This window comes from Ostrea edulis, chromosome 8, assembly GCF_947568905.1.
Source record: "Ostrea edulis chromosome 8, xbOstEdul1.1, whole genome shotgun sequence".
Lineage (NCBI taxonomy): Eukaryota > Metazoa > Mollusca > Bivalvia > Ostreida > Ostreidae > Ostrea > Ostrea edulis.
Window position 1 is genome coordinate 21,936,874 of NC_079171.1, and position 25,814 is coordinate 21,962,687.

At 36.0% G+C, this 25,814-nt stretch overlaps 1 protein-coding gene and 1 long non-coding RNA gene across 7 annotated transcripts in view; one reads left to right on the forward strand and one right to left on the reverse strand.

Annotated features, from left to right (window-relative positions):
• The window catches only part of LOC125661168 (multiple epidermal growth factor-like domains protein 6), a 115,958-nt gene that overhangs the window by 21,899 nt on the left and 68,245 nt on the right, over positions 1–25,814 (reverse strand). For 4 of the 6 annotated variants that reach the window (XM_056147155.1, XM_056147154.1, XM_056147152.1 and 1 more), the window contains 12 exons: positions 23,184–23,321; positions 15,000–15,149; positions 14,783–14,923; positions 13,046–13,195; positions 12,829–12,969; positions 10,013–10,162; positions 9,796–9,936; positions 7,163–7,312; positions 5,561–5,710; positions 3,973–4,122; positions 2,371–2,520; positions 932–1,081 (listed from right to left, as the gene is read on the reverse strand). In XM_056147155.1, coding sequence (XP_056003130.1) covers positions 932–1,081; positions 2,371–2,520; positions 3,973–4,122; positions 5,561–5,710; positions 7,163–7,312; positions 9,796–9,936; positions 10,013–10,162; positions 12,829–12,969; positions 13,046–13,195; positions 14,783–14,923; positions 15,000–15,149; positions 23,184–23,321 — 1,761 coding nt within the window. The remainder of the gene's footprint in view (positions 1–931; positions 1,082–2,370; positions 2,521–3,972; positions 4,123–5,560; positions 5,711–7,162; positions 7,313–9,795; positions 9,937–10,012; positions 10,163–12,828; positions 12,970–13,045; positions 13,196–14,782; positions 14,924–14,999; positions 15,150–23,183; positions 23,322–25,814) is intronic. The other 2 variants (XM_056147156.1, XM_056147153.1) reach the window with 2 other exon arrangements.
• On the forward strand, positions 12,141–18,002 carry LOC125661186 (uncharacterized). The gene is made up of 3 exons (XR_007364704.2): positions 12,141–12,550; positions 17,438–17,588; positions 17,678–18,002. It is a non-coding gene; the product is annotated as an uncharacterized LOC125661186 (long non-coding RNA).

Genomic DNA, 25,814 nt, shown 5'->3' on the forward strand with positions numbered 1-25,814 from the left:
CATGAGTCACTTCAGCTGTTGTGATTTTTAAAAGATTTTTTTTTAAAATCTTTATTCCTATGAAAAATGTTTACCAACATATTGTGGCCCAAAGTAGCCCCACAGTGTCACGACATAATGTAACCATTGTACAAGGTCACAAGGTCAAAATTCATGATATGAAATGCAAAATCATACCATAGGTTTGTTGGTTGTATATCATGGTTTATTATATCTATCACATTTAAAAAATGAAAAATATTTTTGGAATGTGATATATATAAAATAGGTATAAATAAAATAGATCAAAATACGAAGACCAGTCCCTTTTAAACATTTCTTCAGTTATGTATATTTACGTGGGACAAACCCCACATGAACTATATATTCCTGTGCGAATCCGCGCTAAGATATGTTGTCGGTACCCCTTGCTTGTCGTAAGAGGCGACTAAATGAGGGGGTCCAACGGATGAGATCGCAAAAATCGAGACTCCGTGTCACAAGAGGTGTAGCACGATAAAGATCCATCCCTGCGCAAAGGCCATAGGCGCCGAACATACGCCTAAATCCTGCCATTCATTGACAATGGTGACGTAATCTGCATAATACGCGTGGATTTGATAGGCATGATAGATGTAAACTGCATATAACCTCTCTCTCTCTCTCTCTCTCTCTCTCTCTCTCTCTCTCTCTCTTGTACATTTTGACAATGAACAAGCCCTAATATTCAAAATTTTGAAATTCACTATAGTCCTAATATTGTTTGCAACGAGTCAATACAGATTTCGGCTATGTGTTGACTTTCAGACAGGTAAAGGATGGTTCATGGGATTAGGAGGAGTACCCGGTAACGAATAAGTACACGCAAGACAAGAAAACGTTTTGTTTACATTGTCAACTAGAAAATTACATTGCCTTCAAATTGGGATAGGATAAAGTGTTTCATATATACCTTGATCACATTTCCAATCTGAAGTTTGCTTCCATCCTGGTTCACACTGTTCTGGAGGACAAGAACCGTTTACGAGATCACATGTAGCCATTCCTTTGCAATGTCCACAGGCATGACGACAGTTAAGGCCGTAGTATCCTTTCTGACAGGCTACAATAATGAGAGTTTTATGTCAGGTTTTAATTTATCAATTATTCTTTGCCGGGGTGCCAACCTCTTAAATTTTTAGACTAGCGTAGGTTATGACACACGAACTGATTAGTAGAATGGAATCCTTCCGAAAGTAAACTGGGAAACTTTCTCACTTACCGGCGCAAACGCGATTCGAACCCGCGTCGACCACAGGTGAGAGGCCGTGTGATTTTTAGCGTGATGCTTTAACAACTCCGCCACGGAGTTGGTTGGTTTTACGTCCCGTTGAGAATTGTTAACTCATATTGAGACATCGACAGTTGTGTGTGAAGAACTACAAATGTAGTGTCAACGGCCGTAGCAGTGAGGGTTCTTTAACGTGTCAACGCACGCCGCGAATCAGGATCTCCATTATAAGGTCATATTCGAAAGACCCATCATGTTGAATTCTAAATGCCGACCGTTTGACGAAGGAGCAAACACGATAAACATAGGTCTAAATTAGTGGTACTTCACCTACAGCTGATGACGTCTTAATATGAGTGATCAATTCTCGACGGAACGTAAAACAAACAAACAATCACACATTTACCTTATGAATTCACCAACATTACCAAAGCTTTTGATGCAATCTGGATTTATGATACAGAGCAGTCAACGAACATACCGTATTTACTGCGACAAATAGATACACAACGAAGATGTTCTTCTTAAGATAAACAGGTTCATTTTAGCTATTTGTTGGAGCATATATTATGAAAATATTCACCAACTTCTACATCTTCTTCCCGTGGAGATCTGTGTGGTAATGATTATAGGGATAGTTTTTATTATTTCCTAGATTTTCCTAATTTTACCCTTATAAGAAATGGGCTGCTAAACTGTTTCAAACAGTACGCATTTACCGATGCCAAATGTTTATGCATTTTCGCGATTTGTCAATAAATGTTAATAAAAAACTCTCTGATGCTGTACATTCCTATGTAAGCATCTTGATTAAATAATCTTGTGACTTACGTTCACATATTTCACTCTGTTGATGTATATATAGTTTATGATCTATTTTATGAGTATTATCTCCTCATTATTAATACCCTTTTCTTCACTTAACTGCATCACGATCCATCGGCAAACACCCGCATATTATTTTGAACTTAATGATACGTTTAATGCGCCACCGCCTTCATTTCAGATTATTGTAAGATTCTAAATTAAAGTCCCTATAAGAATGGACGTTGATTATCTGGCTTATTGCATACACGTTCCTACAATACAACAACCTTGCCTTCATATCTTAAAAATCATACCTTGGTCACATTTCCGATCTGATGTCTGCTTCCATCCAGGTTTACACTTTCGTGACGGACAAGAACCATTCACGTGATCACATTTAGCCTTTCCTTTACAATGTCCACAGACATGGGTACAGTTAGGGCCGTAGAATCCTTTCTCACAGGCTACAATAATGAGAGTTTTCACAGCATGAAAAGTATGGTTTCAATGGTGCGGAATCTGTGCAGGGACTATGCGGAAACTTAAGAAAACAAATGGATTACGCAAGGTTTCAGTTACTGAACTGAATAAAACAATCGTTAAAATATATCATCAAATCATGGTCAAGTCATGGTTCATAGGGTCATGAAGAGTACCCGGCATGGGATCACGATAGTAGAGACAAGAACAAGACATTTCTTTATTGTTTACATTGTCAACCAAATAACAGCATTTCCTTACACAATGTTCTTCATAATCATCCATTATGTTTTATCAATTTCACTTGATAAAAATGATGGAAAATAATACAAATGACTAAATATGACACATATTTCAAGCTCTGTAAAATCCAGGAGCTTCTGGAGGCTTCATTCCAGGACCCCGACCACTGGACCCACTGGGCTATCAAGGGGGCCCCAGACCCCTTGACACACAGAAATTGTAGTGTTTACGGCCGCAGCAGTGAGGAAGGTTCTTTAACGTGGCAACGCACGCCGCTAATTGGGATCTCCATTTTAAGGTCATATTCGAAAGACCCGTGATTTTCAATTCTAAATGCCGAACGTTTGACGAAGGAGCAAACATGCAACGAAAAGGTCAAAATTTGTGATACTTCACCTACAGCTGATGGCGTCTCAATATGAGTGAAAAATTCTCGACGGAACGTAAAACACACAATCAAACATCTACCGTATGATTTCACCAAAATTATCAAAAATGTTCACGCAATTTGGATTTATGATACAGAGCAGTCAACGAATATAGCGTATTTACTGCGACAAATAGATACACAGCGAAGATGTTCTTCTTAAGATAGACAGGTTAATTTTAGCTATTTGTTGGAGCATATATTATGAAAATACTCACCAACTTCTCCATCTTCTTCCGTGGAGATCTGTGTAGTTATGATTATAGGGATAGTTTTTTATTATTTCCTAGATTTTCCTAATTTTACCCTTATAAGAAATGGGCTGCTAAACTGTTTCAAACAGTACGCATTTACCGATGCCAAATGTTTATGCATTTTCCTCCGAATTATTAACAGATGTTAATAAAAATATTTTGATGCTGTATATACCTATGTAAGCATCTTGATTAAATAATCGTATGTCTTACGTTCACATATTTCACTCTGTTGATGTATATATAGTGTATTATCTATTTTATGAGTAGATGTAGTATCTCCTCATTATTATTACCCTTTTCTTCACTTAACTGTACCATGATCCATCGGCAAACATACAACTATCATTTTGAATTTAATGAAACAGTGTTTAATGCATCACTGCCATCATTTCAGATTGTTTTAAGACTCTAATTTAAAGTCCCTACAGGAGGTGACGTTGATTATCTGGCTTATTGCATACACGTTCCTGTAATACAGCAACCATACCTTCACATCTTAAAAATCATACCTTGGTCACATTTCCGATCTGATGTCTGCTTCCATCCAGGTTTACATTCTCGTGACGAACAAGAACCACTCACGTGATCGCATTTAGCCTCCCCTTTACAATGTCCACAGCCACGGATACAGTTAGGGCCATATAATCCTTTCTCACAGGCTACAATAATGAGAGTTTTCACTGCATGAAAAATATGGTTTCAATGGTGCGGAAACTGTATGGTGACTATGCGGAAACTTAAGAAAACAAATGGATTACGCAAGGTTTCAGTTACTGAACTGAATAAAACAATCGTTAAAATATATCATCAAATCATGGTCAAGTCATGGTTCATAGGGTCATGAAGAGTACCTGGCATGGGATCGGGACAGTAGAGACAAGAACAAGACATTTCTTTATTGTTTACATTGTCAACCAAATAACGGCATTTCCTTACACAACGTTCTTCATAATCATCCATTGTGTTTTATCAATTTCACTTGATAAAAATGATAGAAAATAAAACAAATGACTAAACACGAGACATATTTCAAGCTCTGTAAAATGTAGGAGCTTCCGGGGGCTTCACTCCAGGACCCCGACCACTGGACCCACTGGTGTATCAAGGGGGACCCAAAGCCCCAGAACCATTGAAATTGTAGTGCTTACAGCCGTAGCAGTGAGGAGGGTTCTCTAACGTGTCAATGCACGCCGCGAATCGGGATCTCCATTTTAAGATCATATTCGAAAGACCCGTGATTTTCAATTCTAAATGCCGAACGTTTGACGAAGGAGCAAACACGCAACGAACAGGTCTAAATTTGTGGTACTTCACCTACAGCTGATGGCGTCTCAATATGAGTGAAAAATGCTCGACGGAACGTAAAACACACAATCAAACATCTACCATATGATTTCAACAAAATTATCAAAAATGTTCATGCAATTTGGATTTATGATACAGAGCAGTCAACGAACATACCGTATTTACTGCAACAAATAGATACACAGAGAAGATGTTCTTAAGATAAGCAGTTTAATTTCAGCTATTTGTTGGAGCATATATTATCAAAATACTCACAAACTTCTACATCTTCTTCCGTGGAGATCTGTGTGGTTATGATTATAGGGATCGTTTTTATTATTTCCTAGATTTTCCTAATTTTACCCTTATAAGAAATGGGCTGCTAAACTGTTTCAAACAGTACGCATTTACCGATGCCAAATGTTTATGCATTTTCGCGATTTGTCAATAAATGTTAATAAAAAACTCTCTGATGCTGTACATTCCTATGTAAGCATCTTGATTAAATAATCTTGTGACTTACGTTCACATATTTCACTCTGTTGATGTATATATAGTTTATGATCTATTTTATGAGTATTATCTCCTCATTATTAATACCCTTTTCTTCACTTAACTGCATCATGATCCATCGGCAAACACCCGCATATTATTTTGAACTTAATGATATGTTTAATGCGCCACCGCCTTCATTTCAGATTATTGTAAGATTCTAAATTAAAGTCCCTATAAGAATGGACGTTGATTATCTGGCTTATTGCATACACGTTCCTACAATACAACAACCTTGCCTTCATATCTTAAAAATCATACCTTGGTCACATTTCCGATCTGATGTCTGCTTCCATCCAGGTTTACACTTTCGTGACGGACAAGAACCATTCACGTGATCACATTTAGCCTTTCCTTTACAATGTCCACAGACATGGGTACAGTTAGGGCCGTAGAATCCTTTCTCACAGGCTACAATAATGAGAGTTTTCACAGCATGAAAAGTATGGTTTCAATGGTGCGGAATCTGTGCAGGGACTATGCGGAAACTTAAGAAAACAAATGGATTACGCAAGGTTTCAGTTACTGAACTGAATAAAACAATCGTTAAAATATATCATCAAATCATGGTCAAGTCATGGTTCATAGGGTCATGAAGAGTACCCGGCATGGGATCACGATAGTAGAGACAAGAACAAGACATTTCTTTATTGTTTACATTGTCAACCAAATAACAGCATTTCCTTACACAATGTTCTTCATAATCATCCATTATGTTTTATCAATTTCACTTGATAAAAATGATAGAAAATAATACAAATGACTAAATATGACACATATTTCAAGCTCTGTAAAATCCAGGAGCTTCTGGAGGCTTCATTCCAGGACCCCGACCACTGGACCCACTGGGCTATCAAGGGGGCCCCAGACCCCTTGACACACAGAAATTGTAGTGTTTACGGCCGCAGCAGTGAGGAAGGTTCTTTAACGTGGCAACGCACGCCGCTAATTGGGATCTCCATTTTAAGGTCATATTCGAAAGACCCGTGATTTTCAATTCTAAATGCCGAACGTTTGACGAAGGAGCAAACATGCAACGAAAAGGTCAAAATTTGTGATACTTCACCTACAGCTGATGGCGTCTCAATATGAGTGAAAAATTCTCGACGGAACGTAAAACACACAATCAAACATCTACCGTATGATTTCACCAAAATTATCAAAAATGTTCACGCAATTTGGATTTATGATACAGAGCAGTCAACGAATATAGCGTATTTACTGCGACAAATAGATACACAGCGAAGATGTTCTTCTTAAGATAGACAGGTTAATTTTAGCTATTTGTTGGAGCATATATTATGAAAATACTCACCAACTTCTCCATCTTCTTCCGTGGAGATCTGTGTAGTTATGATTATAGGGATAGTTTTTTATTATTTCCTAGATTTTCCTAATTTTACCCTTATAAGAAATGGGCTGCTAAACTGTTTCAAACAGTACGCATTTACCGATGCCAAATGTTTATGCATTTTCCTCCGAATTATTAACAGATGTTAATAAAAATATTTTGATGCTGTATATACCTATGTAAGCATCTTGATTAAATAATCGTATGTCTTACGTTCACATATTTCACTCTGTTGATGTATATATAGTGTATTATCTATTTTATGAGTAGATGTAGTATCTCCTCATTATTATTACCCTTTTCTTCACTTAACTGTACCATGATCCATCGGCAAACACACAAATATCATTTTGAATTTAATGAAACAACGTTTAATGCACCACTGCCATCATTTCAGATTGTTGTAAGACTCTAATTTAAAGTCCCTACAGGATGTGACGTTGATTATCTGGCTTGCTGCATACACGTTCCTGTAATACAGCAACCTTGCCTTCACATCTTACAAATCATACCTTGATCACATTTCCGATCTGATGTCTGCTTCCATCCGGGTTTACACTTTCGTGAAGGACAAGAACCATCCACGTGATCACATTTAGCATTCCCTTTACAATGTCCACAGCCACGAAGACAGTTAGGGCCGTAGAATCCTTTCTCACAGGCTACAGTAATGAGAGTTTTATATTATATATCGATTCATCAATGATTTACAAGGGTATCAAAACAACTACCACTCAATTTGAATTTTACTATTTTCTTTCATTTTTGATAGAATGAAATCAATAAGATGACGCATATTTCAAGGGTTTTTGAAACAAAAATGTAAGTTCTCCCGATAAAAACAATAATGAGAGTTTTACATTAGATATTGGTCCATCACTGTCATATTACTTACGTTCACATTTTTCACTCTTTTGATGTATGCATAGTTTATCTATTTGATGAGCATTGAGTATTATCTCCTCTAATTATCATTACTCTTTTCTTCCATCAATTAAAATAACTACCATCGAACTTCTGTTATGATTAGTCTTGATGTCAATACATGTACACTGTATTCAGAGAAATACCTCAATATCACTTATCAATTTATTTTAAAATCTTGTTATTATTTTAAGTAAAAGCAATTCAGAAGTAAATACATGTAATAGTTGAATCATAGCATAAAATCGATTGCAAAATGGCTTGTTCCAGGGTACTACAGCCAATATAGCAATTGCCAACCAGAGCATGACCTCCCCATTGGTACATACTGTTCAAATACATGAAAGAGAACACTTTCCTATATCCTATAAAGAATATAAAACAAAGGGTAGGCCAATCAAGAACCCTTGGAAACACCAGAATTGGGATTAAGTTTCTGGAGGTGGTGGTGTAAGCATCACCTGATTACCGATTACATCCGCCATGAGTCCAATTATCTCGATTTTGATGATGCAAAAAATTCCCTAACTCCAGTTGTTTGTTGTATGTGATTGAACCATCCTTCCCGCTGTAATACGCGAAATCGTAAGTACACTATGAGAGTAATACTTGGTAAAGGAAGTTTAAGGTAATTCATTTTAATTTGGGTCATTTCCAAGGAAAATACACTATACACTAGCAAAGTTGTGGGTTTTTCCAAAACCAAAAACCTTCTGAATATCAGTCCTTTTTTGAACGAAAGTGAATTTTGCCTTCCTTTGATTCATCCTTGTAAACGTCTTTCATTTTCTGTTGTTTGTTTATACTCTCCATCATTTTGGTCAAACTTTGATTTTTATAACAGCATACTTTACAAAGCTTTCCCATACCCGAGTCCCACAATACGTTGAAAACACATATAAACATTTGTAAAATGTAAAAATCAAAACTAAACAATTAACAACTTTTAATATTTACTGCAACTCACATATTCATCCCACCGGTTTGAATAAAAAAGATCACTTGATCAAAAAAAAAAAAATATTTTTAATCATAACAAAAATCAATCGTTTGTAGTATTGTACTAAAGTATTTATTTTCTTCGTTCTTCACTGTATTGATTTAATGAAATACCCCCTCCCTCTCTCTCGTTAACCCGATACTGTTTTATGCGGTAAGTACGTATAAACCATATTAAGTCAACTACAAACAATGTAGTAAGGGATATATATATATATAAGACATAAGTCAGTAAACACGCTTTACAACGTAACCACCACCATTTTTATCACTCAGTACAATAGTATATCACTCTTCTCACCAATGTAGTTTATCGATACTTGTCGTTTTTGTGTGTTATTTGTTTATGTAATTTATGTCTCTTGATAAAGACGCGGGTTGCGTCGAAAATTTGAGTTTTAAATAACCAACAATGTCGTGGCCTTTTCAGTGCTTTTATATATATATATATATATATATATATATATATATATATATATATATATGAATTCGCCCGGCATGCGGAAGGCAGAGGTTCGAATCCCGGCCCCGACACACCGAAGTCGTTAAAATAGGTAGTGACAGTTCCATCGCCAAACGCTCGGCATAAGGTGTGAATGTCACGTGTCCTCGGAGATAACCTTAAAAATGGATGACCGTGTCACACTAGGTGTGGCACGCTAAAGAACCCTCACTGCTCTATGGCTGTAAGCGCCGAGCATAGGCCTAAATTTGAAGCCCTTCACCGGTCTTGGTGACGTCTCCATATAAGTGAAATATTCTCGAGCGAGACGTTAAGCAAGATATAATCAATTAATTACCCACTGAATGGCATAAATGTATGAGAAATGTAACTTGCATGGTTGTAAGTCTGAAACAAATATAACGCCACACACGAGTGACTTGAGAAACTGCGTAGCTTACGTATTTGTATTGATTACTTTGGACAGAAATAACTCGTTTATAAGCCGTTCGTAAATGTTTACCACTGACGACGGCGTTTGGCATATGAAAGGTAAAGATAATGAACAGTGATCAATCTCATAACTCCTATAAGGAGTGATCAATGTAAATCGATAAAAATTATACATACTGGAGGTAAGATACATATAGTCATTTTAACTAAAATTGAAGGTGTTAATTTGTCGCCGCTTCGCAAGTTGACATATATCCAAAGATCGACTTTTATTTCAATTGATTGATTTCGGCATTAGATCCCGAATTTCCTGTATTGTACCCTTACTTTTATTGCAGTAAGAATTTGTCCATCCATCCGTACACCCCCCGGTACATACACCGTCAGTTTTCCTACAGGGTAGTCCACCAACGCAGTGACCACTACATGTTTTCTTGCACTGGAGTCCATACCGTCCGTCATCACACTCTGAAATTAATTTTTAAAAAACCCTCTGGTTTTAAAGCATCAGGAAATTATAAAATACGCTGTATTGTAAACATACCTTGATTGCATTTCCGATTAGATGTGTGCTTCCATCCTGGTGCACAATACCCAGAAGGACAAGAACCAGTCACGTGATCACATGTTGCGTTTTTTGCACAATGTCCACAGACTTGACTACAGCTAGTACCATAAAATCCTTTCTTGCACCCTACAATGATAGAAGTTTTATGCCAAAACACTATTGCTAATTCATCATAAAGTTTGCAATACACCAGACGCCCCTTTGTTTATTGAATGATAGAGGAAACTGAAACATGCAATATCCAGCTTTTTGTAGTTTTACACATGACTGTATGTCTGTAAAACTACATTTCTCGATACCAGATTTCTTTCTTTATCAATCTATTGAAGAAAGCTCTAAATGAATAGAAAAACTTTGGATCGCATATACCTAAATGGTTTATTTGTTGTAATTTGGAAGAAAAACTAGAAAACTGACCAATCAGTTGGATCGCCGCCAAATATTACATTGTAATAGAGGTTATCTTCGTAATTCGAAAATTTAAAACTTTGTTCAAGAATAAGATTGACCTAGTGTACACAAGTGGCATGATATTTAAGTTTTCAATAGTATGATATAGCTAATCGCAGGTGTTGTGATATGTCATGGTGGTATGATGCTTAATCCATGCTTTAAAAAGTTATATCACATACACACGCGCGCGCGCAAACACACACATATATATATTATCAGCAATCAAGTTTATGAAATAAGATCCTGGTTGTACAGTACTTTGAGTTTACTTGTTCCTCTTTTGTGTTGCACGCGTTGGATAATAACGTGAACGATATATTGCGTGACAGTAAAAGTTCTAATTGATTGATAGTATCAAAATTTCTCTATCACCGCCTTTGTACAGTTAAACACGTTTATAACGAACACACTGATGACGATTGCATGCTGATTGCGAAGTAATATTTATTACCCTATTGTGACGAAAATTACACACATACCCCAAAATCGGATATAACGAAGTTGTGTTGGAGCGAACTGTTTATAGTTGCCCCCATAGGGATATCATCATGTTTCACTGTAAAATTTTTAACAATGAATAAAAGAAATTGGGTTCTTGTTTTCCGACACAGAAGTAAAAGTTTCACTGTACAAGATCAGAAAATGTCACGGGTCCTCGGAGATGACCTTAAAAATGGATGACCCGTGTCACAGTAGGTGTGGCACACTAAAGAATCCTCACTGCTCAATGGCTGTAAGCGCCGAGCATAGGCCTAAATTTGAAGCCCTTCACCGGTCTTGGTGACGTCTCCATATATGTGAAATATTCTCGAGCGAGACGTTAAGCAAGATCTAATCAATTAATTACCCACTGAATGGCATAAATGTATGAGCAATGTAACTTGCATGGTTGTAAGCCTGAAACAAATATAACGCCACACACGAGTGACTTGAGAAACTGCGTAGCTTACATATTTGTATTGATTACTTTGGACAGAAATAACTCGTTTATAAGCCGTTCGTAAATGTTTACCACTGACGACGGCGTTTGGCATATGAAAGGTAAAGATAATGAACAGTGATCAATCTCATAACTCCTATAAGGAGTGATCAATGTAAATCGATAAAAATTATACATACTGGAGGTAAGATTATAAGACTCTCTTATGAGTAGCCATGAAATATAAGGTGATTCCACCCGAGGGTTGCAAAAAAGCTGTGAAACCCGAGGCTTTGCCGAAGGTTTTACCACTTTTTTGCAACCCCGAGGGTGGAAGCACCTTAATATTTCATGGCAACTCATCAGAGTATTTTTCTCTCATATTTCTAGAGTTTTCCGTTTTCCCTGTGCCTAGCGACGCCATTTTGAGAATTTTCCAATTATTTAATATTTCGCTGAACATTAAAAATAACACCAGAATCGAATTCTACGACCTTCATTTTGACAACTACGTTGCCGACAAAAAATCGGCCGACGAGTGTATAAGTGAATTGTATTAGAGTTATTCCTCTTTGAATAAATCAATAATCAGGGTGATGCGTGATGCAACTCAACAGTCCATCAGCGTGAAACATTTCGACAGACCTAATCAGAATATGAATCCACAACTGCACGTTTTTTTCTTAGAGGAGCATTGGTATTGATATTAATTGAGCAGTTAGTTAATGACGATTGTGTGAAGAGATATTCCAAGTGGTTTTTGTTGGTGAATATGGGCATGGCTAGACTTTCGTTTTGCACGCGTGCAAGGACTCGAGTCTCATGGACATTGAAGGCACTTATTTCACCTGAGATACGGACAGTAGACGTTGACAGAGTGAATTTGGAGGTAGGCCTAGAACTAATAGACCGTGTGGGTTGGGTTTCTGTGAACTGGCATAATGCACCGGATGACATCTAGGTGTATGAGGAATTTGTGACTGTTGTTGAGTGTGCAGTAATTGTTCAAGGAATGTGTATTTTTCTGTCCGGTCACATACACCTGGATATTATCGGGGACATTACAATCTGTCATTTTTTTGTACAAGAGCTTTGCAGATGCTAGTGTTCGTCAATCGAGGGGTATTCCCAATCGAGGCGAGGTAAGTTGCAAGCTAGTTGTGTATTGATTATGACGTCACGGGATATGTAAGATAAACGACACGTGATATGAAAGATAGAAATATCTTACATACCTTTCTTTCATAGAATATATGTATCTTACATACGTAGATATGAGAGAAACATATAGTCATTTTAACTAAAATTGAAGGTGTTAACTTGTCGCCGCTCGCAAGTTGACATATATCCAAAGATCGACTTTCATTTCAATTGATTGATTTCGGTATCAGATCCCGAATTTTCTGTATTGTATCCTTACTTTTATTGCAGTAAGAATTTGTCCATCCATCCGTACACCCCCCGGTACATACACCGTCAGTTTTCCTACAGGGTAGTCCACCAGCGCAGTGACCACTACATGTTTCCTTGCACTGAAGTGCATACCGTCCGTCATCACACTCTGAAATTAATTTTTTAAAAACCCTCTGGTTTTAAAGCATCAGGAAATTATCAAATACACTGTATTGTAAACATACCTTGATCGCATTTCCGATTAAATGTGTGCTTCCATCCTGGTGCACAATACCCAGAAGGACAAGAACCAGTCACGTGATCACATGTTGCGTTTTTTGCACAATGTCCACAGACTTGACTACAGCTAGTACCATAAAATCCTTTCTTGCACCCTACAATGATAGAAGTTTTATGCCAAAACACTATTGCTAATTCATCATAAAGTTTGCAATACACCAGACGCCCCTTTGTTTATTGAATGATAGAGGAAACTGAAACATGCAATATCCAGCTTTTTGTAGTTTTACACATGACTGTATGTCTGTAAAACTACATTTCTCGATACCGGACTTCTTTCTTTATCAATTAATTGAAAAAAGCTCTAAATGAATAGAAACACCTTGGATCGCATATACCTAATGAGTGTATTTGTTGTAATTTGGAAGAAAAACTAGAAAACTGACCAATCAGTGGGATCGTCGACAAATACTACATTGTAATAGAGGTTATCTTCGTAATTCGAAAATTTAAAACTTTGTTCAAGAATAAGATTGACCTAGTGTACACAAGTGGCACGATACTTAAATTTCCAATAGTATGATATAGCTAATCGCAGGTGTTGTGATATGTCATGGTGGTATCATGCTTAATCCATGCTTTAAAAAGTTATATCACATACACACACGCGCGCGCAAACACACACACACACATATTATCAGCAATCAAGATTATGAAATAAGATCCTGGTTGTCCAGTACTTTGAGTTTACTTGTTCCTCTTTTGTGTTGCACGCGTTGGATAATAACGTGAACGATATATTACGTGACAGTAAAAGTTCTAATTGATTGATAATATCAAAATTTCTCTATCACCGCCTTTGTACAGTTAACCACGCTTATAACGAACACACTGATGACGATTGCATGCTGATTGCGAAGTGATATTTATTACCCTATTGTGACGAAAATTACACACATACCCCAAAATCGGATATAACGAAGTTGTGTTCTAGCGAACTGTTTATAGTTGCCCCAATAGGGATATCATCATATTTCACTGTAAAATTCTTAACAATGAATGAAAGAAATTGGGTTCTTGTTTTCCGACACAGAAGTAAAAGTTTCACTGTACAAGATCAGGAAATGTCACGGGTCCTCGGAGATGACCTTAAAAATGGATGACCCGTGTCACAGTAGGTGTGGCACACTAAAGAATCCTCACTGCTCAATGGCTGTAAGCGCCGAGCATAGGCCTAAATTTGAAGCCCTTCACCGGTCTTGGTGACGTCTCCATATAAGTGAAATATTCTCGAGCGAGACGTTAAGCAAGATCTAATCAATTAATAACCCACTGAATGGCATAAATGTATGAGAAATGTAACTTGCATGGTTGTAAGTCTGAAACAAATATAACGAGTGACTTGAGAAACTGCGTAGCTTACGTATTTGTATTGATTACTTTGGACAGAAATAACTCGTTTATAAGCCGTTCGTAAATGTTTACCACTGACGACGGCGTTTGGCATATGAAAGGTAAAGATAATGAACAGTGATCAATCTCATAACTCTTATAAGGAGTAATCAATGTAAATCGATAAAAATTATACATACTGGAGGTAAGATACATATAGTTATTTTAACTAAAATTGAAGGTGTTAACTTGTCGTCGCTTCGCAAGTTGACATATATCCAAAGATCGACTTTCATTTCAATTGATTGATTTCGGCATTAGATCCCGAATTTTCTGTATTGTACCCTTACTTTTATTGCAGTAAGAATTTGTCCATCCATCCGTACACCCCCCGGTACATACACCGTCAGTTTTCCTACAGGGTAGTCCACCAGCGCAGTGACCACTACATGTTTTCTTGCACTGGAGTCCATACCGTCCGTCATCACACTCTGAAATTAATTTTTAAAAAATCCTCTGGTTTTAAAGCATCAGGAAATTATCAAATACACTGTATTGTAAACATACCTTGATCGCATTTCCGATTAGATGTGTGCTTCCATCCTGGTGCACAGTACCCAGAAGGACAAGAACCAGTCACGTGATCACATGTTGCGTTTTTTGCACAATGTCCACAGACTTGACTACAGCTAGTACCATAAAATCCTTTCTTGCACCCTACAATGATAGAAGTTTTATGCCAAAACACTATTGCTAATTCATCATAAAGTTTGCAATACACCAGACGCCCCTTTGTTTATTGAACGATAGAGGAAACTGAAACATGCAATATCCAGCTTTTTGTAGTTTTACACATGACTGTATATCTGTAAACCTACATTTCTCGATACCGGATTTCTTTCTTTATCAATCTATTGAAGAAAGCTCTAAATGAATAGAAACACCTTGGATCGCATATACCTAATGGGTGTATTTGTTGTAATTTGGAAGAAAAACTAGAAAACTGACCAATCAGTTGGATCGCCGCCAAATATTACATTGTAATAGAGGTTATCTTCGTAATTCGAAAATTTAAAACTTTGTTCAAGAATAAGATTGACCTAGTGTACACAAGTGGCATGATACTTAAATTTTCAATAGTATGATATATCTAATCGCAGGTGTTGTGATATGGCATGGTGGCATGATGCTTAATTCATGCTTTAAAAAGTTATATCACATACACACACACGCGCACAAACACACACATACATATATTATCAGCAATCAAGTTTATAAAATAAAATCCTGGTTGTACAGTAGTTGCAGTTTACTTGTTCCTCTTTTGTGTTGCACGCGTTGGATAATAACGTGAACGATATATTGCGTGACAGTAAAAGTTCTAATTGATTGATAATATCAAAATTTCTCTTTCACCGCCTTTGTACACTTAAACGCGCTTATAACGAACACACTGATGACGGTTTCATGCTTATTGCGAAGTGATATGTATTACCCTATTGTGACGAAAATTACACACACATCCCAAAATCGGATATAACGAAGTTGTGTTGTAGCGAACTGTTTATAGTTGCCCCCATAGGGATATCATCATGTTTTACTGTAAAATTATTAACAATGAATGAAAGAAATTGGGTTCTTGTTTTCCGACACAGAAGTAAAAGTTTCACTGTACAAGATCAGGAAATTCGGTTCTTGGTTTATCGAGATAGAAATACAATTTTCAATAAATAGAAACTGTTTAAAATGCATATGCACGTACAGGTTTGTTTTGCATCTGTATTTTGGTTCTGATATTCATGCATTATGGTTAATGGATAAGTGCTTTGACCGCATTAAACCTAATACTTAAGGAAAGATATTGACTACTCATTCACCACGCGCAGAATTTTAAAATGAGGAGTGGGACCTTAAATCCAGAGTCCCCTTTTGCATTACAACGACAATGAACCCTTAATGTTACGACCCTGAGCGCCATGCGTAGGTTTAAATATATGACACTTCACCTTCAGCAGCTGTTAAATCTCAATATTAATGAACAATTCTCAGATACATAAAACAAAGAAACAAGAATCGCTTGTACGTTACGCCTTCTCCCATTAAAGAATTGGTACATGTTAAATGCATGTGGTTTCTTCTTCGCTGTAACATTTTGTATTGTAATTTCGTCCTAAATGCTTATCGTTATATATCATATGTATACTGAAAAACGCAGCTACGTGTTTACATCGGACAGTTCGGTACGACTATCAATTAACATTTTACCGTCTTTAATTAATTTGATCCACGCTTAACAATTGGATAACACAATCAGTACGTGCCCCTGATCGGATGTGTATTATACTTAAAAGAAATAACCTACACGTGTTGAGATTAGTTATATACCTATCGTTAGTGCAATGTGGAAATAGTGTTCCTCTTTGTAGAGAAGATCATTTTCCAAAAGAAATTGGTCGTTTTCTTAGAAAGGTTATTCAAGAAATAAGGTATCATTTTAAAATATTTATCGGGATATAAATACAGTTTGGTCACGTGATCAATTTTTTCATAAAGCCCTTCGGGCTTTATGGAATTTGCTCACGTGACCAACCCGTATTTATATCCCGATAAATATTTTAAAATGATAAATTATTACTTATATTTATATTTTTGATCGGTAATATTGCTGAATTGTGTTAACAACACGTTTCCATACATTTCATATTGTTTAACTTCACAACCAAGCGTCATAGATGTTCACAATGACGACAACACAAAACAAAGTTCCATCAAATGAAGAACGAGTACTGTTTTAATTATTAAGACGGTAGAAAACAAGTATATCAACATATACATATACATTAACTCGGGAGTATATAATGGAAAACTCTTCCATATGTCTAATTTTAGGGAGTGGGTAATTCTGATTTAAACGGGATGCGCAAGGTACATTTACAGTCGTGATGCGCTTTCACTTTTGAAGACGTTGAAGACCGACTTTGAAAAATATTCGGTGTATATTACAGAGTTAACAGAAGACTGAGTTGGAGGAACATGTAGAACAGGGCGGCAGTCGTCAGGTGTAGGCAAATCATTTAATAGACGGAAGAGATGACACAGCTCAGATGAATCTCCGGAAAGAACTGGACATCGCAGAGAATGTGGAAGTGCACGAAGGTAAGGGACGGTTTGGATTTGGGTATGTAATTGTTGACAAACATTAGCTCACTTAACGGTTCTTTTGACTCGATAAATTTCTGTAATAGGTTTTTAACGACGCCTCGCTTCGATGTCCCGACATAAACTTGGAAACCGACATCAATCACCTCTTGGCTGCTGTGGCACGGAGGCAGTGCGGTGTGTAGGTCTTAATGCACTTTGACGACTTATCGGCCATACATCCTGTGAATGATATTTTGTGAAAGCCTAAAGTCATCGTCTAGCAGTAGGTACAATTCCGCATCACCGATGACCAGGGTGAAGTTGTAGCAGATGAAATTTTAGACATACATTTGTAAGACATTGTTTACAGATATACATTTATCAATTATTGATGACAACCCACTGCTTGGAATACAAATAAAACCATAAATACATTTTATGATGTTGATTTCATCTACATGTGTATTGATAGACTTCTGTAGTAAGTGAGTGCGATTGCTAGATATGTATTGCCTTAGTAAAAGTGGTTACCTACTTTTAACAAATGTTCATACCCCGTAGTGGATTTATGCAGTGATAAATATGTATTGCTCGTAATAGTGTTATATAGGATAATACAGTTGAAAATGTAAATATATTCTAAATAAACGTAATTGAATGATTTAAAATTGAAAACCTACATATATCACCAGATTAAACGGATTTTGTTTTCAGCTTTATCTGTTTTGGATTTTTCTATATGCATTAATCTCATCTTTAAAGTTGGTCAGAGCATACAAGCAGTATGACATGGCAAATATATTTTCGAGATTTCAAAACTGCAAGTACTACTAAACCTCCAAGATTCCATATCTGATTTCCCAGTACATTAAAATAGGATACAAATCTTTAATAATTGGGAAAGTGTTACATGCATATGCAATGGGCATATGTTCTCGATGTCACCCAACTGAATCGATTCTGCAGAGAATGTTCTGTGCACGATTAATTTATAAACCCGGACAGGGTACTGACAATTATGTTCATGATTCAGGTGTTTTAAACGCCTGCTTTGTCTTCTTTGCAGTCTGGAATTTGCTTTTTTTAAATTTACAGTAATACAACATTAGCTATACGCATACACACACTCACGTCCATACACATTTCTAGAAGAGGGATTAAAATGATATACAAAAGTTGCACTATAATATGTGGTGATACAAAAAAAAGACCTATAACTTTGGAACATTGATTTGAAATAATCACTTCCACTTTCGCCATTTTTTTTCTTCTTCAAATGATTCAATACTATACAATTTGTCTTTAAAGCATCATAATTGTTAATATTTTATAAAACATCATACATCGTTGAAAACAATTAGGATGTGTTATAAAGTTATGGCCATTCTGATGTCATTTTGTTCGTATCGAGATCGAAAAGATGCAGACGGAGTAAGATTTGCGTTACAGCAATTCTAGTAGATATTAATCAACTATGTAAATATGGAATTATGCAGCCTTCAATATTTACGTCAACATTAGCTTGTAAGATTTCAAAAGACAGCACATAACATGTCTTGAAATGATTCTATGTAAGGAGTATATTTCACAATTTCATAAGTACAGCAATTATATAGATTATGTGAATACATGTACTATCTATGGGAGAGCTTTGGCCTCACATGTTCAAAATAGGAATATGACCAATATTGAAGACTGATAGAATCTTTCATTAGTACGAGTGTGGGATGGGGAAATTCCACCAAGGGGACGAGATCCGCAGTCTAGGAGGAGGCTTTGCTGAGTTCTAGACAGCGAATTTTGTCCCAGAGGTGGGGTTTCCCTATCCCACACAAGTAGATAATGAAGGATTATTTTTCTCACATTTTCCGTACAGTTTAGTGCATAAATTTATGAGCTTTGAGAAAATTTTAAATTTTCGAAATCCTCATTTGAACGTCGATGCAAAAACTAATTAGATAGGCAGAAAGAGCATACCCGAAAATGGTTTACACTAGTGTAAACTAAAAAAAAACCCACCAAGATTATTCACCAGTGCATCAAAATTGGTACCGTATAAGTTTTACATTATGACCATTGGGTCGAGGCCTCTCCTGGTGGACTGTTAGTCCCCGAGGGTCTCTACAGCCCATTAGCTAAGTACTTCGTTAGTAGCTTGAAAATACGGATTTATATTTAATTGCTGTTATAAAATTTAGAAATTCATTTCAAAATTAAGGATTATCTCCCTCATGCATAGCTCTTATCCTTAGACGAATTTGACTCCATTTTTTGGCACGCTGGTTTTGGCTATAATACCTTTAAAACTTCATTGTTATTTCGGATTTCAAACATTTCGGTTGAGCATCACTGAAGAGACATTATTTGTCGAAATGCGCATCTGGTACATCAAAATTGGTACCGTATAAGTTTTTAGTTTTACATTATGACCCCTGGGTCGAGGCCTCTGCTGGTGAACTGTTAGTCCCCGAGGGTCTCTACAGCCCAGTAGCTAAGCACTTCGTTACTAGCTTGGAAATATGGATGTATATTTAATTGCTGTTATAAAATTTAGAAATTCATTTCAAAATCAAGGATTATCTCCCTCATGCATAGCTCTTATCCTTAGACGAATTTGACTCCACTCTTTTGGCACGCTGGTTTTGGCTATAATAGCTCTAAAACTTCATTGTTATTTCGGATTTCAAACATTTCGGTTGAGCATCACTGAAGAGACATTATTTGTCGAAATGCGCATCTGGTGCATCAAAATTAGTACCGTATAAGTTTTACATACATTAAAATTTAACGATAACAATGCAAAATATTTTTACTTCACCGTGTAACATAAATCTTCACCATGTAACGTAAATCATAGAAGTTATAGGACGTCACAAACAAATGACGTTGCAGCAGTGTGAGCCAGAAAAATCTCACATGACTGTCTCATATGAGTAAAGTCGATCTCACACTGGTGATAATGTGAGACAATTTGATTCTAAACAAAGAATAATGATTCCGCGCTGACGATGTGTTTTCTTCTCTGGAAACATTGTAGGCATTGTACATACGCGTGTTGGGATAAAAATGTGCAAGACTGATTTATGAAAAGTGTAACACTTCCTCAACTTTTTTTGTAACGTATTTTACATACTTGTGTTGCACTTCTCCCCTCTATATCCAGGTTCACATGAGTCTGAACAGGTTCCGTTTATATGATGGCAGGGTTTCCCAAAATGTAACGTACATAAATGTTATTTTACTTTGATAAAAAATATGTAAAAGGTCTGATTCAAACCTTTTAATTTGTTTTATTTTCTTCTTAATATTTCTTAAACAACTATATTCTTAAATAAAATTGAAATTAGCATAATTTTCTTATACTTTAAATATTTTAGTTCAGAATAAGAAATTCATAACTCCAGTCTAAGAACAAATTATTTGCAATGTTTAAATTAAATCTCTTAGAATTTTTAAGATATACTCTTTTTAGTTAATTAAGGCAGATGGTATACCCCTATCAGATTCAGCAGAACCGACCGTATGGGTTCTTGGGAGGGCACAGTCAGTTAAAGATGTTTTCATTTAATAATTTCTTATCCTACATCCAAAAGTACCCTTAACGCACTCTTAAGTAAAAGACATGTTAGATATATTGATTTGAGTTGAAATACTTATACAGGAAAAGATTATTAGAACACAAAGGGTACCAATGTTATACAATCCCACACCTTATATGACGTACACTATATACGAAAAAACCCTGCGTCTGCTTTGTCTACTCAGTCATATGTGTGGTTTTCTTTGGCTCTGTTTCTCCGTCTGCTTTACGCCAGATTCAGCTAACCTCGCTGTGTAGTCTTTGCACAATTAAGAATAACTGTCACAGCATTTATGTTTCCCCGCTCCCTGTGTATTCATAATGCACATCCATGGCCTCTATATATTCATACGATTTTAAATGATTCCCTGCTTCAACAATCTGTAATTTTGGCACCGGGAATATTTGGTGTTTTGTTTTAAATATATAAAGTAGTTTAAGATCTTAGAGCTTTATTAAGTCTCCCAAAATGAGGTTTGGAGACTTGTTTTTCCTCGGTTCTTATTTTTTCCCACTTCTTCTTTCTCTCGCCTTAGACTGTCCGACACTGTTCTCCGTAACCAGTGGATGAAAAGAATATATATTCAAGTATATGATAGGCCACTGTATCTAGATGTGCAGAAATGTTTTTGTTTTCAGATTGAAGGGGGTTAGGGTACATTTTAGAGGGATCAAATGGGGTGGGGTTTAACATAGAATGTGGAAAAAATTAATTCCAAAACTCAACAGATATAACTTGACAAATATGATAGATAGAGTTCTAGGGTCTTCAGAAATGAGTAGAGAATGACAAGACTTACCCATTAGTATCACGGTCAAGTGATTCCAGTGACCTTTGACCATGAACATATAAATTGGTATGGCTTTGAAAGCAGTACTAATAGTGACATGGAATCTTCAGAAATGGCAAGATGATGACAGGACCTACAAACTAGTATCAATGTCAAGTGACTTTAGTGACCTTGACCTTTGACCTTAGGATATAAAACTGGTATTACTTATGAAACACGAGACATAGGGTCTTCAGAAATGATGAAAGGGTGATGAGACCTACAAATTGTATTAAGGTCAAGTGACTCCCGTCACCTTGAGCATACTAACTCATATAATTTTAAAACTGAAATTGATAGAGACATTGGATCTTCAGAAATGATGAAAGGATGATGATATCTACAAATCAGTATGAATGTCAAGTGACTCCAGTGCCTTGACCTCTGACCTTAGATCATGAATTTGGTATTACTTGATAAAGAGGTGTAATCTTCAGAAATACTATAAGGATGATGAGATCGACAAATCGGTATCAAGGTCAAGTGACCTTGACTTCCAGCTCTAAACATACGTATGATATAACGTTAGAACTGAGACTGATAGAGACATGGAATCTTCAGAAATGAAAAAGGGTGTAGTGACCTACAAACTAATATCCCCATTGATCTTGACCTTTGACCTTGATTATAAAAACTTGTGTAAATTTAGAAGCAGGACTGATAGAGACATGGATCATCAGAAATTATAAGAAGATGTTGGGACCTACAAACTAGGATGGAAGTCAAGTGACACCAGTTTTACTGAAGAAAAACGGGGATTTTTTTTTTTGAAAACTTTCAAATCAAAGCCTTAGTGATAACGATTTCTTTAAAAGAAGTAAAAATTGGAATGGATTTTGTCAAGGGTGAAAAATAGTAGTACTCAGAAAAAGCCACTTTTATACAGCCAGTACTTCGTTTGGGAGACTTCATAATCGGTAGATTATAATCATGTCTCGTTATTTGTAACAATTTCATGCAACAAGTGTATAATTCATGCCAGAAACATTTTTGACGTTCATATTTTTCGCGCATTTACCTCATCCGCCCAAAATTCACTATTTTCAGCGCAAAACTTATCAGATGTACGAGTCCATGTATAATGAAAACTGAATAAGACCAATAATGTGTGGAATATACTTGTAAACTTATGCGCGAGAAATGTAGCTATTTTAGGACTTTGAAATATGTATTTTCTGTTTTGCTGTGTTGTTTACACACCTGTTTTACATTTTGGTCCTTTATATCCAGGTTCACATGATCCAGGGCAGGATCCGTTGATGTTATCACAACGTTTCTTGCCTCCGCAAGGGCCACATCTTTCTGAACAATTTCTACCGTAATAGGAAGACTGGCATCCTGAAGAAATATGAAATGCAATCTATAGAATATAGTTTGATGAAACAAGTTCATAGGCCTTATCCGACACCTGAGTATTAGTTAAAAGTATCATTAATCCCAAGGGCTATGGAATCTAGAATGAATTTAATGTTATGCATTCATAAGCTAAAATCTAATATTCAGCAGCAGTATAAAATAAGATATGCTCTTTTGAAAATACATAAACGCCCCCGAAAGTATCCATACTGAGGAAAGATTTTACTTAATATACAAGAATGAATGTTTTAGGTTATATTAACAATATATAACTATTTTGCACCTGCCCTAATTTCGAAGCTGTGGGTTTGCAAAATTTACATTTTTGGTACACCTCTTTCTGCTTTTCCTAATTATATATATATAATTTCATACAATTTCAACAAAATTATACATGAAGTATTTCAAATGATAAAGGCAAACTTTTAGCCCCACCCTAAAACCAAAACCCTTACCCCTGGGTTATGAAATTTGCAATTTTATGTAAGTACTGTCTGCTTTTCTAGATAAATTGTATCTGTTTAATTTCAAATCAGTATAAATACCATTACCGGTAATGGTGATAATATTTAAATAATATAGACACAAACAACATTTACGAAGTTTGTACCGCCCTGGAGTGAGAACCTCTACTATGGGGATCGTGAAATGCATAGTTTGGCTAGATGCCGTCTTTCCATACATGCCTATATATTAAGTTTGTCTTACAGATTTGAGATTTTGGAGAAGAGGTTTTCTAAAAAGTGACCATATTTTGTAGTGTTTATCCCGTCTTTATAGCTCTTAAGGTACATGGATCCTAAAATTTACAATATATGTCCCCCATGCCGCTAAAAGGTTTCATGCCAAATTTAAAAAGGATCGGAAGTTATTATTTTATTTGATAATTAATTTATGTTAGTTTTAACTCTAATAAATGCAAAATGTTTCTTCCTATCATTCATAAATCTAAATAAATCATTGATTTTGCAAAATGTGATGACATCACAGGAGGATGGAATTACTTCAACATATATTTAATCACGATGACCATTTCGGCCCAATCTTTGTACCTTTTGGATTATGAAATATACAATTGTGATAAAGGAATACCTACTCCGTCTAAATATCGATGTGATTTCAGTATAGTATCCATGACATTAACGAAAATATTAATAATTTGCATTACAGATGCATATTATATCGCAAGTTTGCCCCATCCCCTGGAGTCAGAACCTCTATCACTGGGATTATGAAATTTACAATTCTGTGGAGAACGTTCTGCTTTACATGACTTTGTATGTAGGTTTTCTTACAGATGTGTGCAGATGCGGGAAAGGTTTTTGGACATTTGTCAATTTTGGCAGTTTTAGCCCCATTGCTTAATCTTGGTGGGACATGAGTTTTGAATTATAGAATCTAGATTTCCCTCGTCTCAAAGATGTTTCCTACTAAATTTGAAAATAATTGAAATTGAAGTTATCAGGAAGTTAAACTTGTTCAACTGTAAACACACGACGGACGTAGACAAGTTGCAATAAATGACTCAGGTGACCACAATAAGCTGGTAATTCGCGACTTGGTGTTTTGAATTTTACCCGCCCCTGAGCATTCTAAGAATGCACTTGTATGTTCTTTTACGTTTTACTCCAGAAGTGTGCATCCATCTAAAACGTTACCTGCAATAGACCAAGTGCTACGCATTTAATATGTACATGAAGCTTATGAGTGAGGGTCCCTTATCGCTCACCGTGACTTAGGACTTCTGTTTATAAGGTCAAATTCCGAAGGAGTGTTTCTACTATTTTCAGAGCATGGCTCACACTCCAAGCAAACGATTAACATCCCTCTCATATGTTACACTGCTACAAAACAATTGCAACTCCAAGTAAAACGAGGAGCGCTACCTTTACCTGTAAATCAATGGTTTTGGCAAATATAATACCAGATTAAAACCAAATCAGAAATCGACAAACATTACTGTCTCCTATACAGTCTTTAAGATTTATCAAGCCGCAAGATGAAATGAGGATCATTCTTTCTATAGTTATGTTGTAAAAGATTTAAATGATTCTAAACATAAAGAACGTGTATGTGATGAGCAACTGACAAAACAAGTTGATGTTATACGGATTTCAACAGTCTCGTTTAAAGTTTTTAACCACATGTCTTTCCATATTTTTCTAATTCATCACAAATTAACATGTATAATAACATGCACGTTCTTTCAGTTTCGAACAGGAAATGATTTGATAAAACACACTGGCATACAGACATTTAATTTATTAGCCCTACCCCACTCCCACCCTTTGGTAGATTAATGAAGAAATACAATCTGTTGAATGAACTAGAAGCTTTGGAGCTAATGTTAATATTCTTAAACCATTCGTAAATATTCAACATTAAATGAATTATTCCTTTTGCAGTATTGTATCTAGGTGTCATATTGATGTTTTCAGATAATCAAATCTGGTTTGATAACAGGCTAAACGTTTG